The sequence below is a fragment of the Pleurodeles waltl genome, chromosome 1_1 (genome assembly GCF_031143425.1).
Source record: "Pleurodeles waltl isolate 20211129_DDA chromosome 1_1, aPleWal1.hap1.20221129, whole genome shotgun sequence".
Classification (NCBI taxonomy): domain Eukaryota; kingdom Metazoa; phylum Chordata; class Amphibia; order Caudata; family Salamandridae; genus Pleurodeles; species Pleurodeles waltl.
Genome location: NC_090436.1, coordinates 1,005,108,301 through 1,005,126,458, shown reverse-complemented (window position 1 = coordinate 1,005,126,458; position 18,158 = coordinate 1,005,108,301). Strand labels below are relative to the sequence as shown.

The following is an 18,158-nucleotide window of genomic DNA, read 5'->3' as shown; positions in this document are numbered from 1 at the left end:
CTCTAAATTCTTCCCTCTTGCATCCCTCCTTTCACTCACCCCAAACCTCATTTTACTACTGTGGCCTCCCTAATCCCTTTCTACAGACTCTTCCCTCTCTCCTTTTACTCAACCCAAACCTCAGCTTATTACTATGAATTCCCAATTAATACTTTCTAAACTCTTCCCTCTTCTATCCCTCCATTATTCTATCCAATCTAACTAACATACAAGTTACTTATCTCCAGTAACAATATATCTGGTAGAGACATTCTAGTTGCAGATTCCTTACACTAGAATTTCCTCCAGGCGTCAGACTGGAACAGGAGATTTTTTCTTCGAGCAATACCGTTGCATATTAGTAGGTGGCGTCGGTCGACTGTGGGCGTTGTTGGCATCATAGTCGCCATGACATCGGGAGTAGTACATAGACGCCGTGACGTCAGTTTCTTTTAATGACTTTCCACGCCAAAGCGCAAAGCCGCAAATGACACTGAGACTGCTGCGCCAGAGCGGGGGCAGGGGTGGACTGGCCAGACCTCTGGTTCCCTGTGCCATGCCCACGTAGGATTTCGTGACCCTGGCCAAACAAGCGGCTGAACATCGTGGGTGGCACGGTGGCTGGGATGGGGATGAAACAAGGAGCCTCTTCCTTGGCCACAAAGGGGGCAAAATGTAGATTGTTGGGGGCGAGGGGCAGTGGAAAGGCCGAGGGACAGAGCCACAGCCCTGGAGCCCTTGAACCCCTCCAAAGCCAAGTCTGCCTTGACTACAAAGGGACGGAAGCCATCAAAGGGCATGTCCATAAGAGTCTGTTGGACATCCCCCGAAAAACCAGATGTCGCAACCAGGCCTGGTGCCTCAAGGCCACCGTCGTCGCAACCGATCTACCTAGAGAGTCGGTCATATCCAGCCCACATCTGATTGTGAAATTTGCCGCATCTCTCCCATCGGTGACAGCTTGGGAGACAATAGCATGGGCCTCCTCAGGGATATGCGGCAGAACCTTCGTAACCGCATCCTACAGAGGGGGTATAGCGGCCCAAAAGGCATGCGGTGTTCACGGCTGCAGCCTGAGACTGGAAGATGAAAACCACTTCTTCCCAGATTCCCTATCCGGGGGTGCGGAAGGGAATGCGCCTGAGGAAGAGGAAGCCTGGATGATAAGGCTCTCAGGCGTGGCGTGTTGAGACAGGAATTTAGGGTAATTCGGGGTGGGCTGATGGCAGCGAGCGATAGTCCTCTTCACAGAAGCACCTGTGTTGGTCTGGTACCCAATAGGACATCGGTGAGGGCTTCATTGAATGGCAGAAGGGGCACAGATGTGGAAGCCCTTGGCTGAAGAACGTCCATCAGGAGATTTGACCTGACCTGAACAGTAGGCAGCTCAAGGCCAAGGACCTTTGCCACCCTACTGACCACCATAGAATAAGTCGCTCCCTCCACAGTAGCCACGGTAGTAGGCGGGCAGCATGCCAGCATCTGGAGAAGTGTCCAGGCCTCGCCCAACTCCTGTGCCCAGTCCAAATTAGAGTCATCCTGGTATTCATAAGGGTCCAGGGACACCTCCAATCCTTTCCGGAATTCGTACCCATAAGAAAAAGGGTCAGAGTCCGACGAAGGGGTGAATAGACCCCATCGAAGACAGAGGAGACGTTGGCCGAAGCCATTCCGACTCAGAGTCATTGGGGATGAGGATTGGGTCAACGTCAATGGTGGGCACCACTGACATCGCGAGCATCGAAATCGACCTGGCATTGGGGAAGGTCTCAATGGTACAACCTGCGCCGGTGCGGATCTGAGAGCTGATCGGGAGGGGACCTCGGTGGCCTGAGCCGAAGCAGTCAGCGTGGAACTCGAAGGTCCCCCGACTGAACCCCTTGGGCCCAAAGGCACCGTATCCGGGTCAGCCTGCCAAAAAATGAGGGGCATAGCCTCATAAAACTGTTTCAATTGGGCAGGGGTTGCTCCGGCTCCCAGAAACTCGAGGAAGGGCGGAGCGGACCCAGAAGCAGGCTCCAAAGACAGAGGCCTCGAGCACTGATGCTCCTCTTGCGTCCCATCAGCCGAGCAACGGGGTGAAGTCGAAGGGTGACGGGATCTCTTTGACTTCTTCTTCTTCTTCTTACCTTGTCCTGAAGACTTCGAGGAAGAAGAATGGTGGTGGCTCCGGAGCAGTCTCGAGACTTCCCCTTGAGCAAGACCAGGACCTATGCAGAGTCGATTGCCGGGTCGTCATGAGCTTGATGAACCGCTCCCTCAAGACCTTCGGGTCCATGCCCGGCACTCACAGCAAGACTTCGGGTCATGGTCGCACTCTAGGCACCACAAACAGACCCGATGCGGATCCGTCAACGACATCATGCGGTGACAGTCCTCGCATGGTTTGAAACCGGTCTTTGGGGACATCCTTGACACACCTAAAAACTAGACAAAAGGGTCAAAATCAGTCAAAAAGAGACCAGGGTAGCTCTCTCCGGATCAGCACATGGCGCGGAAAGAAAAGAACTGACATCACTGCGCTAATGCGGCGTTTATGTACTACTCCTGACATCACGCCGACTGACGCCCCCGGAGTCGACAGACTCCACCTACCGACGCGCAAGGGTATTGCTCGAAGAAAAAAATCTCCGGATCTAGCCTGACGCATGGGGGAAAATTCTAAGGTAAGGAACTAGAGATCAACTAGAATTCTCTATCAGATAGACTTGCATGTCGACCGCTCAAATTAACTCATATTTTCCTCTACGAATCTACCACTAATCCTTGTGGGTTCTGCAGCAGCATGCTACTAGCCGAAAAGAGCTTGGACGCCTTATCAGGGGTAGTAAGCGCTATATAAATACAATTACACATAACACACCCTTCACAAATGCCTCACATATGTTGAAGGAAAGCAAGTTGGGATAAGGGAATTGGAGGGACCTTCCGCCAAGTAAAGCTACCAACACAAGCGACCATAACCCCTTTATTGAGTGGTCAGTTAAGTAACTAACTAAAAAAAATGAAACTACATGCTGAAAACCTGTTACATGAACATTTCAAGCTGCCCTTCCAGGGGAAATTAGCACACCCTATTATGCACTAAGGAGTTATCATTAACAATCTCATGAGTTCATGTTGGACACTAAGAAAGCATTGTAAAGGAGAATTTGCAATAAAGTAATCGGAGAAGAACACTTAACTACTACACAGATGTGAAATCAGCTCACCTTGGCTCGGTGTTCCACATTAGCTTTCCTATCAAGAAGTAGGCTGACCACTTCAGTTCTTCCTTGAAAACAGGCTAAAGTAAGTGCTGTGTTCCTGTTAGTTTCTATTTGCGCATTGATGTCTGAGCCCATGTCCAATAAAAGCTTCACAGCAGCAGTGTGGCCATTCATGGCTGCCAACATTAAAGGAGAAATACCCAACTTGCTACCAGTTCTGAAGTAAAGAAAAATACATTATTAAAAAAACAATACACTTTTTCAGAGAAAATAAAAAAAACAATTTCCTTTAAGTTACTCTCTGAAGTAAGAGGCAGCAACATTTGGTTAGCCTTCTCAGCTGAACAGGAGGAAAACAGAGGGCTACTTTGATAAATGTAAAGATTAAGTTACTTACCTTTAATAACACCTCATATGATAGAGACATATTCTAGTTGCAGATTCCTTACCTTAGAATTTCTCCCAGGCGTCACTATGGATCTGGAGATTTTTCTCATGCAGTACCCCTGTGCGCTAAGTGGTGTCGTTCGGCTCAGCGCCTGTCATTGTCATGCGCACCAGACATGACATTGAAGGACCTATATAGGCACTACCCAGGTGAGCTGTCAGTTTAGTTTCAAAACTTTCCTTGCCAGAAGCACAGAGCCATGAAGAACACTGGCCACTGGTGCATCAGAACAAGGGCCTCAAAAGGGAAGTCCCTGTCTCTAGAAATCAGTTTGCAGTGTGGGGAGGATGGGTGGGTCAGTAAGGAATCTGCAACTAGAATGCATCTCTACCAGATAAGGCGTGACTGAAGTTAAGTAACTTGTTCATCTGATATAGACTTCTAGCTGTAGATTTCTTACCTCAGAATAGATACCATTGCAATACCTTCTCCGGAGGTGGGTCTGTGAATCAAGATCATACTGGAAGTCCTGCAGGACCAAACAGGCAAAGTACCCATCCCTCCGGACCAGACTGTCTGGGCAGTAGTATTTTGTGAATCTTTACAGTGATGCCCACGTTGCAGCCTGAAAGATGTCCAGGAATGGAACTCTGCATGCTAACGCAGTGGTTGAAGCTGTTGTTCTGGTAGAGTGAGTTCTCAGACCTTCCGGGGGGTTGCTTTTTAGCCAATGCGTAGCACATTTTGATGCAGAGAACAACCCATTTGGAGATGTTTCTCTTCTGCACAGCCAATCCTTCGCAACCACATATCCCACAAAGAGTTAATCGCCCCCCCCAGAACTCTTTAGTATGATCAAGATAGAACGCCAACACTCTTTTTGTGTCCAGGCAGTGGAGTATCTCCGCCTCCTCCTTAGAAGGATATGGGGATGCATAAAACATAGGTTAGGTGATAGACTGGCCTCCGTGAAAGGGCGTTACCACTTTTGGCAAAAAGGAAGCCCTAGTGCAAAGCAACACCTTGTCAGGATAGACGGAAAGGTAGGGTGCCTTCAATGATGGCGCCTGCAGCTCACTCACTCTGTGGGCACAAGTTATGGTCACCTGGAAGGCTGTTTTTCAAGTGAGAAGCCTGAGCGGACGGTTATGAAGTGGTTCAAAACGAGCACACATTAGAAAAGTAAGACCCAGATTCAAATTCCATTGGAGCATTATGAATGGTGAAGGAGGGGACATATGGGTAAGACCCTTCAGGAATCTACTAACAATAGAAGATTCAAACTGGGAGCTTTGGTCAGGTAATCTCAGAAAAGCAGAGACAGCAGGCAAAAAAAACTTTGAGGGTACCCAAAGCAGAGCCCTGTTGGGCCAAGGAAGAATAAACAATAGGACCTCAGTGTAGGAAAGTACCACCTTTCTAGCATAGTTAACCCCACTTTTTTGCTTGATGTCAGTGTGTTTAGACTGTAGTTCACTGGGATCCTACTAACCAGGACACGTGTGGCTGTGCTCTCCCCTCTAAATTTGGTTGCTTGGTAATTTTTTGTACCACAATTGGCATACTGGTGCACCCAATTTAGTCCCTAGTATATAGTACTTTGGTACATCAGGGGTCTCCCATGGGCAGCAGTATGTAATGTGCCACCCATAGGAGTCCATGCAAACTATCTGCAGGCCTCCCACTGCAGCCTGTGTGAGATGGTGCATGCACCCATTCACCCCAATGTAATGCTTGCCTTACATCTCGGTCACTGCACTTATAAACAGCAAGTCACCCCTCTGGTAGGTCCTTCAGTGCAAGGGTAGGGTGCATGTCCCCAAGTGCAAGGGTACTCCTGCATGAGCATAGTACCCCTACAAACCTCAGACTCCACTCTCTGGGCATTTTAAGTGCAGGTAAGCCATCTTAAGACACAGGTCAGTACGAGTAGTCCAGCTACATAATGGTTTCTTCAAACCTAGGCGTGTTTGGTATAAAAAATGTCGCAATCATGCAACAACACAGATTCTGACGTTAGTTGCATGATACCATCTACACTGGGGGTTCCTTCGAGGATTCCCCCAGATCTGCCTGTACAGCCTTCCAGGGTCTGCCTGGAAGCCCACACTGCTGCTGACCCCCCATACAGTGTTCTACCCTCCTGTTGCTCATCCAGCTCGAGCAGGGGGAAGGCAGTACAAAGGGTTTCCTGTAGGACGTAGGAGAGACCTCACCTCCTTTAGAACTAGGTGTCTCTGGGCTGGGATTGGGTGACCCCCAGAGTGACACATGCAGAGAGAATCCAGAGGCTCCCCCTGACCGCGGCTGCCTGTAACAAGTAACCCAACGCCTGGACCAAGCACTGCACCCGCAGCCCCCAGGACCAGAAGGAACCGAACCTCAGTGCAGGAGTGACCCCCAGACGACCCTCTGCCTAGCCGTCGGTGGCTGGCCGGAGTAGGCCCCCCCTGTGCCTTGCCTGCACCGCTAGAGTGACCCCCGGGTCCCTCCATTGAGTCCTATACAAAACCCAACGCCTGCTTTGCACACTGCACCCGGCCGCCCCTGTGCCGCTGAGGGTGTGTTTTGTGTGCCTACTTGTGTCACCCCCAGTGCTCTACAAAACCCCCCTGGTCTGCCTTACGAAGACGCAGGTACTTATCTGTAGGCAGACTGGAACCGGAGCACCCTGTTCTTCAGTCACCTATGTGTTTTCGGCCCCTATTTGACCTCTGCACCTGACCGGCCCTGAGCTGCTGGTGTGGTAACTTTGCGGTTGCCTTGAACCTACAACAGTGGGCTGCCTATGCCCAGAAACTGAGACTTGTAAGTGTTTTACTTACCTGACAAACTAACCATTACTTACCTCCCCCAGGAACTGTTGATTTTTGCACTATGTCCACTTTAAAAAAAATCTTATTGCCATTTTAACCTATACTGTGTATGTTACTGCTCTAATTCAAAGTTCCTTACTTACTTGTGTGGAAAACCTTACATTTTATGTAGTTACTTCAAATCTTGAACTTGTGGTTCTAAAAATAAAGAAAATATATTTTTCTATATAAAAACTATCGGCCTGGAGTTAAGTCTTTGAGTGTGTGTTCCTAATTTATTGCCTGTGTGTGTACAACAAATGTTCAACCCTACCCTCCGATAAGCCTACTGCTCGACCACACTACCATAAAATAGAGCATTAGAAGTATCTATTTTTGTCACTATCTTACCTCTAAGGGGAACCCTTGGACTCTGTGCACACTATCTCTTACTTTGAGATAGTATATACAGAGCCAACTTCCTACAGCGTCCAGTACACTGGTAAAATGGCTTCCTAACACTTACAAAGTTTACTGTAACAGAGCTGGCGTTCCTAGGGGCACCACTGTTCATGCAGGGGTGCCCTCACACACAGGGACCTGCACCCTGCCCTCTGGGCTAGGAAGGCCTAAAAACAGGGGTGACTTAGTGACCTGGTGCAGTGACCTGTGGTGAAAGGGTGCATGCATCTTTTCTCACAGGCTGCAATGGTAGGCCTGCAGACACCTTTTGCATGGGCTCTCACTGGTGGCACAATACATGCTGCAACCCTTGGGGAACCCCTGGTACCCCAATGCCTTGGGTTCCTACGTACTGTATACTAGGGACTTATAAGGGGCACCAGTATGACAACTGTGGTGTGTACAAAAGTCTCAGGCAACCAAATTGAGGGAGAGAGCACAATCACTGGGGTCCTGGTTAGCAGGATCCCAGTGAAGACAGTCCTAGCACACTGAAAGCAGGCAAAAAGTGGGGGTAACCATGCCAAAAAGAGGGCACTTTCCAATAGCCCCCATATGCCATCTGTCATGTGTCAGCAGGAGGCCATGAGGCACAGCAGCCTCAATCATTGTCACCGAAATCCAGGAAAAAGGATGAACCATTAATGTCATAGCCTGAATAACCTGGACTCGACGCTCAGGAGGATAGGCCCAAAACAGCACTGTGTCCAGAACAGCTCCAATGAAAGGGAGCGTCTGAGAGCGAGTCAGGCGTGACAATGGCGTATTTACATTGAACACCAGTGAATACAGGAGGTCCGCCGTAGTCTGAAGGTGGTAAACTACAGGCTGGGGTGAACCCGCCTTCAATAGCCAGTCGTTGAGGTAGGGGAAGACTGAAACCCCTGACCTGCGCAGATGAGCTGTGACCAAATCCATCACTTTGATCACCCGAGGGGCACTGGTAAGGCCAAGGGGGAGCACGGTAAACTGAAAATGCTCGTGGCTTACTGTGATCCGCAAGTAACATCTGTGGGCAGACAGGAGAGGAATATGGAAATATGTCTCCTACTAATCCAATGCTACCATCCAGACTCCTGGATCCAGGGCAAATAGAACCTGAGCCGGAGAGAGCATTTTGAATGACGTCTTGGAGAAGAGATTGAGGGACTGAAGATCTGGGATAGGTGGACAGCCTTGTCCTTTTTGGGCACCAGAAAAAAAAAACTATGAACAACATCCACAAACTACTTCTGGCACAGGGACCCTCTCTTGGCTCCCTTATGGAAGAAAGCTGTAACCTCCTTGTGGAGAATTGCCAAGTGATCCTCTGTCATCTGATCAAAGGATGGTGGCATGGATGGTGGGGTAGTCTCAAAAGGGAGGGAGTAGCCTCTTCAGACTATTTGCAAAACCCACTGTCTGGAAGAATCCTGCCTCCAACTGGTCCCTGATGAGGAAGTGTAAAACTAGGAAGGTTAGGAGGCTTCAGAGAGAGGGGTGGTGGACTAGGCAGACAGCTGGCTCTCTGATCCATGAGTAAGTTGGATCCCACATCCACCACCACACAGAGGCTAGGCAGCATGAGTGACATGGTGGCTGGAGGAAAACGGACTTGGTTGGGTGCCCCTTCCTTAGCCATGAAAGAGGCGAAAAGCAGACTGGAAGGGGCGAGAGGCATTTTTGATGCTCAAGGACCTGCCCGTAGCCTGGTATTCCTTAAAGCGCTTGAGTGCAGAGTCTGCTTTGTCTCCAAAGAGATGGTTGCCATCAAAGGTCATGTCCATGAGCGTGGATCGGACATCCCCCGAAAAGCCAGAATTTCTCAACCAAGCTAGGTCCCTCAAATCCACTGCTGATGCAACCCATCTACCTAGTGAGTTGGTCGTATCCAGTCCACATCATACCGCAAACTTTGCTGTATCTTTGCCATCAGCAATAGCTTGGGAGAGAATGGCCGGGGTCTCCTCCGGGACCTGTGGCAACACCAGCACAACTGTGTCCCATAATGAATGGGTGTACCCGCCCAAAAGGCATGGCGTGTTCATGGGCCGCAATGCCAGGTTGGAGGAAGAAAACATTGACTTCCCAAGCTGATCCAGCCTCTTGGATTCCCTTTCCGGAGGTAAGGGAGGAAATGCGCCTGGGAAAGTAGAAGCCTGGATAACCAAGCTCTGATGGGGTATGGGGTTGTTTAAGAAACACTGAGTCATTACAGGCTGGTCTATGGTGGCGGGCAATTGTCCTGTTGACTGCAGCCCCTGTGCTGCATTTGAACTAAGTCCCCAACAGGACATCAGTGAAGGCTTCATGAAAGGGCAAAAGGGGTTCAGAAGAAACAGCCCAGTGTTGAAGCATTTCAGTCAGACTATTAGTCCTGAGTGATACTGAAAGCAGCTCGAGGCCCAAGACCTTGGCCGCTCTTCGTATCACCATGGAGTAGGGCGCTCCATCCTCTGTAGCTATGGTAGGGGGAGAAAGCAAGCCAGTGTCAGAGGAAGAGTGCAAGCCACTGACTTCACCCAGGCCCATGAGCCAGTCCATAGGGTCTTCAAGCTGGTATTCTAAAAGGGTTCAGCGACCCCACCCAATCCTCACCATACTCCAACCCATAAGAAGGGTCAGGATCCGACCTAGGGAGTGAGGTCCCTGCCGAAGTCTGAATCAGCATCACAAGATGTAGGTCCAGCTCCATGTTGGAGAGGGCAATGAGGATAGGGTCGAATCCAACCATGGGCACAGGCAGCATTAGGAACATCAACATCTGAAGGTTGAGATGGCACAACCAAAACCGGTTCGAACTCAGGAACTGATCCCTGGGTGCCCCCCAGAGCCGAGGCGGACCGTGCGTGTGGAACCCAAGGAGGCCCCTGCTGACTCTGTGGGGCCCAAAGGCACCCCAGTAGAGTCAGACTGACCAAATATGAGGCGCATGGCCTCAAAGAACTCAAGTAATTAGGCAGGTGTGGCTCCGCCTCCCGGAAACTCAGGGAGGGGCAGAGCTGACCCAGAGGCAGGCTCCAAGGTAACGAAGACACTCCTTTTCTCTTGTCAACAGATGAACAGGGTGAAGTCGAAGAAAACTTGTTCTTCAACTTCTTAAGCCTCAACTTCTTATGCCTCAACTTACTTGATCATCCTGAGGACTTGGAATGGGACGATGAAGAATGGGGACTCGGCGACCGTTCTCAGGACCTTCCTCTCAACTGACATAGGGAGCAATGTGGAGCTGAGCACGGAGGGCCGCAAGCTGCCTTAGGGATGGCACCCTCCAAGCTTTTGAATTCATGTCCGGGCGCTCACAGCACGACTTTGGGTTGTGGTCGCGCTCCAAACACCAAAAACACACAGGGTGCGAATCCATCATGGACATCATCTCATGACAGGAGTCGCAGGGCTGGAACCAGGTCTTCCATGACATTTCGACACACCATAAGTGTCAAAAAAGCTTCTGACAAAAAGCCAAAAAGTTCAGTCAAAAAGTGGTTGTAGGGGTGGCTCTTTTTAGGATATGTGCAAGTTGGAACAGAAAGAAAAGAACCAACATCAGCGCACTAGGGTGCTGTCTATTTAGGCCCTGCGACGCGGAGCCGATCGACACCACCTAACGGCACGCAGGGGTACTTCGAGAAAAATCTCCAGCTCCAGACTAACGCCTTGGGGGAAATTCTCAGGTAAGAAATCTGCAACTAGATGTCTCTATCAGATAGAGATGTCAAAGTAGGGGTAGTATTACATGTCAGGCACCTGCTGAGAACGGCGAAGCGCCCAGGATGCCTCACATCTGGTGGTAGCTGCTGGAGGCCCAGCCCCCCCCCCCCCTTTGCCTGGATCGGGTCACAGCTGCCTGCCTGGAGAGCCAGCAGAGCGCAGACCTGGAGGACTCCAGGAGACGCCAGCCTGCGTCTGAGACTGGAAACGTAGGCAGGGCCCGCAGCAGCTGGGATCGCAGGGCTGGCGGGCTTCGGACCACGAGGTGACCGGTGCTGGAGGGAGTGGCCGCAAGGCTCTGCTGCTGGCCCCCGACTGCCTGGGACGTGATCCGTTGAGCGGGATGGGCGCATGGCTCTGGGTGTCCAGACCCGGCTCTTCCCAGCCTGTGGAGCACGACAGGGCTTGCCTGTAGGCTCCCCGACCGCCTGAGACCTGTTTCGCTGGGCCTGCTGGACGGGCTTTGCGCAGCTGGGGCCTGGCGGGAGTGGAACTGCACCTCCTGGTGCGCCGTGGATCTAGCCGCGCCTACGGCACACATTGGCCCATGGCACCATGGGGAAAGAAAAAACATATGGAAAAAAACAAGCAAAACCATCCTCCTCTCAACCTCATATTGACAAGTTCACTACTCCAGCTGCAGCCCCCCCCGGTGTGGCGCTGCAGGGGCTCCTGTCTGGACCGGAGAGACCGAGGAAGACACGGACAGGTTCCTACATGCCATACAATCCTCCCAGGCAGTGGTGGTGAACATAATTGGGGAGGTCCGAGTGGACATGGCACTGCTGTGGCAGGACCTCAAGAACGTATTGGCATGGCTCACCGAGACAGAACCTCATGTATCAACAGTGGAAGACGAGGTCTGCGATCTCAAAACCAAGGTGTCCTGCGTTCTAACCCGCACACACGAGCTACAGCAGCACGCAGAGGACGCCAAAAACCACTAAAGACGGAATAACGTGCGTTTCGTGGGGTTCCCGGAGGCGACCAAAGGGCCCAGCCCTGTAGAGGTCTTGGAGGCTTGGCTCAGATCGTGGGTGCCCTCTGATCAGACTGTCCACATGGTTTACAGCTTTGACTGGATCTACCACTCCGGGTATGACGTGGCAATACTCCTGCACCGAGACTACCCCTTAACAATACAACAGACATGGGAGGACTCACAGGGGAGGTTTGTGGCCCTGATGGGCAGTTAGATTGACATAACATCAACCTACTCAGCATATATACACCTCCCCATGGGGCTTGATGGGTTTCTTCAGACCCTCGCCACCCTCATAGCCCAGAACCCACGGGATTTACAGCCATGGGCCGCAACATGAACGTGGTCATGGACCCGAACCTGGACATCACGGGTCCCCTGTCAGACACTCACCGCAGGCACTCCTTATCTGTTACCAAGTGGATGATGAACATGGGCCTCTGTGACACATGGCGGACGTAGCATCCCCGCCGCCAGCAATACACACACACCTCATCGGCACACCACACCCAAGCCAGTATAGACATGATCCTTACACTGGCCTCTGACCTCTCCCTAGTTACCCAATTTCAGATAAACACTTGCGGCCTCTCCGACCATGCCCCTATATCCATGACCACTGGCCACTGAGACCAGAGTCAGAGACCTATGTGGCGTCTCAATGCATGGTTTTTGCAAGACGAGGTCTACTCTGCAGGCCTCCGCAAAGAGGTTAAACACTACTTCAACGACAATACCGGGTATGTCCAGTCCCATATCACCCTCTGAGCAGTAGGCAGGCCACAATCCGTGGCCATGCAAAGGGTCTTCTGCGACAGCGGGAGAAACAAGCCCACGTTACGTCACTTGAGGCCCTGGCATTCCTTTTGGAATGCAAGACGTTGGGAGCGGGGGAGGAGAGAGACAGGCGAGCCCTGGAGATGGTGAGACAGGAAATTAGAACCCACTCCCTAGACGAGGCAAAGCAGATCTGGTGGGCAACACAGGCCTGCATCTATGGCTGGGGAATAAGAACAGTAAGGTCTTTTACTGGCTGGCCAGACCGATGGAGAGACGGGTGATACCCAAGATAAGACAACTCTGGGTCAATGCACACAAGCCCCCGAGAGTGCCAGGATCTTCGCTCAATACTATGCCACCCTATACTTGCCAGCACCCAGACCTACCATCGAACAGCAGATGGCACTTGTAGGGAACTGCCTCCCTTGGCATGGTTACCCCTAACTTTTTGCCTTTTGTTGATGCTAGCTATGACTGAAAGTGTGCTGGGATCCTGTTAACCAGGCCCCAGCACCAGTGTTTTTCCCTAAGCTGTACTTTTGTTCCCACAATTGGCACAGCCATGGCACACAGATAAGCCCCTTGTAACTGGAACCCCTGGTACCAAGGGCCCTGTGGCTAGGGAAGGACTCTAAGGGCTGTAGCATGTCTTACGCCACCCCAGGGACCCCTCACTCAGCACATTCACATTGCCTCACAGTTTGCGTGTGCTGGTGGGGAGAAAATGACTAAGTCGACATGGCACTCCACTCAGGGTGCCATGCCCTCAACCCACTGCCTGTGGCATAGGTACGTCACCCATCTAGCAGGCCTTACAGCCCTAAGGCAGGGTGCACTATACCACAGGTGAGGGCATAGTTGCATGAGCACTATGCCCCTACAGTGTAAGCAAAACCTTAGACATTGTAAGTGCAGGGTAGCCAAAAAGAGTATATGGTCTGGGAGTTTGTCAAGCACAAACTCCACAGTTCCATAATGGCTACACTGAAATCTGGGAAGTTTGGTATCAAACTTCTCAGCACAATCAATCCACACTGATGCCAGTGTGGGATTTATTGAGAAATGCACAGAGAGGGCATCTGCCACATCAACGGGTTTCCTGCCACTTGGAGTGAGTGCCTTTGTCACTCGGTGGCCAGGAACAAAGCCTGCACTGGGTGGAGGTGCTTCTCATCTCCCCCTGCAGGAACTTTAACACCTAGCAGTGAGCCTCAAAGGCTCAGGCTTCGTGTTACAATGCCACCCCGAACACAGCCCCCACTTTTGGTGGCAAGTCCGGGGAGATAATGAGAAAAAAAAAAGGAGGAGTCACCCCCTCAGCCAGGTCCACCCCTAAGGTGACCAGAGATGAAGTGACCCCCTCATTGGAAAATCCTCCATCTTGTTTTGGAGGATTTAGCCAATAGGAATATGGATGTGTCCCCCTCCCCAAAGGGAGGCGGCACAAGGAGGGGGTAGCCACCCTCAGGGACAGTAGCCATTGGCTACTGCCCCCAAGACCTAAACACCCCCCTAAATGTAGTATTTAGGGGCGACCCTGAACCCAGGATTGGAAATTCCTGATGACCTGAAGCAAACAGGACTGCTGACCTGAAAGCCCCGCAGAGACAACGGAGACAACAACTGACTTAGTCACAGCCCTACCGGCCAGTCTCCAGACTCAAAGAACCTGCACAGCAATGCATCCAGTGGGACCAGTGACCTCTGAGGACTCAGAGGACTGACCTGCACCCTAAGGACCAAGAAACTCCTGTAGACAGCGGCTCTCTCCAAACATCAACAAAGAAACCATCTTTAAAGGGGCTCCAGCCTCACTCTGTAAGCGTGAGTCCCCAAACTTCTGCTCCCGACACCCCCGGCTCGTGTCCAGAAGAACCAACACGGCTGAGAGGACCCCCTCAGGCGACTCCAACGACGTGGACACCCTGAGACAACCTCCCTGCACCCCCACAGCGACGCCTGCAGAGAGGATCCAGAGGCTCCCCCTGACGGCGACTGCCCAGTAACAAAGGAACCCGATGCCTGGAAGAAGAACTACACCTGCAGCCCTAAGGCCCGAGAGAAAACAAACTACCGGTGCAGGAGTGACCAGCAGACAGCCCTCATCCTTGCCCAGTCGGTGGCTGGCCCGAGCAGTCCCGCTGTGCCCTGCCTGCATCGCCAGAGTGACCCCAGGGACTCTCCATTGATTTCTACCTAAAACACGACACCTACTTCACACACTGCACCCGGCCGCCCTTGTGCCACTGAGGGTGTATGTTGTGTGCCTGTTTGTGACCGGGTGTTTGGGGTGATCTGGACTCTGTACACACCATCTCTCACTTTGAGATAGTTTATACAGAGCCAGCTTCCTACAACCTCTATGGCGGGGAACGTGGCTATGTGAGGTTGCCAACCTTGAAGGCTTCATGCGCTGGGACGCCATAGGCATCGCAGTAGTGGGAGATGTCTGGGAGGGTACGCACAAGATGTCTTTACACCAACTCCAAGAAACATGCGGCCTGAAACAATTTCACAAGTTTTTACAGCTCAGACATGCACTACGTGCCCATATTAACAATGATACCCAGATACCTGAATTCAGTCCTATAGAGGTAAAGGTGATGATGGGGGCTCTGGGTGGGTTTGCAGATTTACCTCTCCTTCGTATTCAACGCCTCTCCACCCCTCCAGCCTCTACAGGCCCGTTGGGAAGCCTGTATTGGCGGAATGCGTTGATGGCACCACGCGTCCACGCAATTCCAGCCAGGCTGCGTATGGTGCAAATGTATTTCTTGCACTGTGCCTATCTGACCCCGGCCCGACTCCTTCGTGCCAGGGCTCGGACCGAACTCTCAGGGCAACAGATGTCTCCACTCACCAGCAGACTTCTTCCACATGGCATGGCCCTGCCCCAAGATCCAATCATATTGGACACGTCCTGCATGAACTCTCTACTCTGCTGAATCTCACCTTTGCGGCCTCCCCCAAGGTTACCCTGCTTAAGGGGGATAGGAGGACATTGGGGGCTCCCAGGCAACTCGCACACTTGTGGGCACGGCCTTATTTAATGCAAAATAAGACATTTCTAAGTGCTGGGCGACCAAGGCACCTTCCTCGCTACAACAGTGGAGCAGAGCAGGGGGGATGGATTGGTCTGCCCAAATGGAACGATCTGTGTACCAGGCAAGGGGTTGTGAAGGCAAATACCATAAGATCTGGGATGTGTGGCTGGGCTCTACTTTAACATGAACATTCTGTCCCTTCAAGTGCTAAATGGACCTGTTAACTTATGAATCCGTAACCAAATGTGATAAAGAAATGTGCCTTCTCTGCGACTTGTTTTTACATATATAAATCAATAAAAGTTGGTTATCAAAAAAACTAGGGTTTAGGAGTCCCCATCTATTTTTGTAGTAATCCACATCTTGCTTTTCCTCAGTCCAATCGCAGTAAACAGCAGGGTGCAGAGGGGCTAATTAAGGCAGACAAGATTATTCCTGGATATCAAAGGGTGTTTTACATTAACCCTACAACCCCCGGCACTTTGGTGATCTGACTTATAATATACAGGAATAGAGTTAGAGGGAATTTATGAGTAACTTGTAGGCTTGCAAGATTCACATGAATTAACACACGACTGTCTTGGAAGAAAACACTGTATACTAGTATATTAATTCCCAAGAGGCTGCGATAATTAAGAACGAGGAAAGCACTGATGATTGCAACAGCAGCTGGGTGAAGATGAAGGAAAGTAACTTACCTAGAGTTGATCTCTGCCCCTGCATTCAGCAAAATTTTGATGATATTCACATAGCCACCAGATGCAGCCAAGCTGAGGGGAGTGTAATCTGAAACGTTTCTGTGCTCCTTGTTTGCCCCTCTAGACAGGAGTAGCTCCACTACCTGGAATGATAGAAATATGTATATATTTTTGTTTACATGGAGATGAACATTCCCTTGCAAATTCATATTCGGTGTATCACTATGCAATTTCGTGAATGGGACCATATTTTCACAATGTTTTTATCATTTTAAACATTGACCATGGATATGGTTGTCATGAAATTCTTGATAACATAAAATCTAAAATAGTATAGATGCTACACTGTTTTTACTTCAGAAAAACTGCTTTGGGCCAAGCAATATTTTATACAACAATCTATATCAACAAACAGAGCAATCACACTTCACACTTCAGGCACATCCATAGCTCACAGGCACCATTTTAGTGCTTAAAGAGCAATATATTACACAGTCTGCATATGTAACCATACTGCAAAAATAAAAGTTTGGTGCCTATAAAAATATTAACAGAAAAAAATTAAACGTGGCCCATATTCACTCCCTAATCTGTCACAGAAGGAGTCTTTCGAACAAACTGGAAGGGAACAGTACTATCAAAAATAATTAGTGGGAAGAAATCTCATCTTCAGTGAAACTGATGTGTAGTGATGCTTAACCCATTGAAGATTTAACTTCTGTGTTAAAGTTCAGGCAACAGAGCTTTGTAATAGCGCGCCTGCTTTTCCATAAAGCTGCTTGTCACATGTGTAAGAACGATCTCCAATGCGGTCTGCTGTCGCGGACATGCTCCTGGTGGAATATGCAGTCATCCTGACACTGAGGAGTGCTTAATATGTGTAAAAAGTTGCAAAGGACTGAGAGCGGGTAATTCCCTGTTTAGACAGAGGTGACCCCTCCTTGGGCACCCAAAAGAGATGACAATTAGATTGCATATTCTTAAATGCTTAGTTCTGCCCATGTAAAATTTAATGCACTTACGAAATTCTAGTGAGTGCACTGCCACACTGATACTGAGGGATTTGAAAAGAAAGTCCAGAATACTACTGGTTCATTTAAACTGAAGTCCTAAAGTACCTTTGTATGAATTTTGAGTTAGTGTGCAAGGAGAATATCGTTCACCTAACACAAGAACAGCTCCTTTACAATGAAAGCATGAAACTCTCCCACTCTTCACGGTGGTGCTAATGCCAGGAGAAGTGCTGTTTTCCAAAAGATGTCTGAGATCTGTTTTGTGAATGGGCTTCAAGTCTGGAAGCATTAGATGACTGAGTACAATAATAATTTCTCATGGCTTTGACAGAAAACAATCCAGCAGAAAAGCAATGGAATCAATGAGTGACCCTTTGAGAAGAATGAGGGAGCCTTGCTCAACCTTCTGAACCTCAAACTGCTGCCAATTGTATACTCACTGCTTTGTAAATAAGATCCTCCTTGACAAACATGACATATTGCAGGATCTGGTGCAGCAGCAGTGTCTTGGAATTCATGCCTTTAGCCTCACACAACATGCAAAAACACTTCCGATTAACAGTAAGATTTTGTTGTGGCAGGGTTCACGCTTACAGCAGTATTTACCTATTTGCAGAGACGTCCTAATGTCGGACTTTGGGGCCAAGAACCAAGCTGTCACGTTGAGCGACTACGTCATGATGCAGAATTTTGCCACAACAACAGGCAAGAAACTTTACATGGATCTTCAGGAGGATAGGCAGGAACTTGGAACAGCAAGCTACATTAGGTTGATGTACCAAACTGGTGTGGTCACATTGGGGCTATCAGGGGAATAGGGCTGTGTGTTGGCCTTTCTCTGCACACTGGGTATGTGGGGAAAATGGCAGAAGAACAAATTACTTCCCTTCAGTAATGCTCTTTCTGGTAGAAACTATCTAGCCACAGATTTCTCAACTTTTGAATATACCAAGCCGCTGACTGAATCCGGAAACTTTTCAGCAGTAACTCTGGGTGCTAGTAGGTGTTGTCGTGCAGTAACACCATACCACTCCTAAAACGGACGTATGGAGCCCATGCAGGTGTCACTCCGGTGAGCAAACAGTTGCGTTCAAAGCTGCCCGCACCCCTAGACTCTT

The 18,158-nt window shown here is 50.0% G+C and overlaps 1 protein-coding gene across 6 annotated transcripts in view; it reads right to left on the bottom strand.

Annotated features, from left to right (window-relative positions):
- The window catches only part of LOC138291300 (ankyrin repeat domain-containing protein 17-like), a 1,121,799-nt gene that overhangs the window by 468,432 nt on the left and 635,209 nt on the right, over nucleotides 1-18,158 (bottom strand). For all 6 annotated transcript variants that reach the window (XM_069230308.1, XM_069230310.1, XM_069230309.1 and 3 more), the window contains exons 19-20: nucleotides 16,028-16,170; nucleotides 3,192-3,405 (exon numbers count right to left, since the gene is read on the bottom strand). In XM_069230308.1, coding sequence (XP_069086409.1) covers nucleotides 3,192-3,405; nucleotides 16,028-16,170 — 357 coding nt within the window. The remainder of the gene's footprint in view (nucleotides 1-3,191; nucleotides 3,406-16,027; nucleotides 16,171-18,158) is intronic.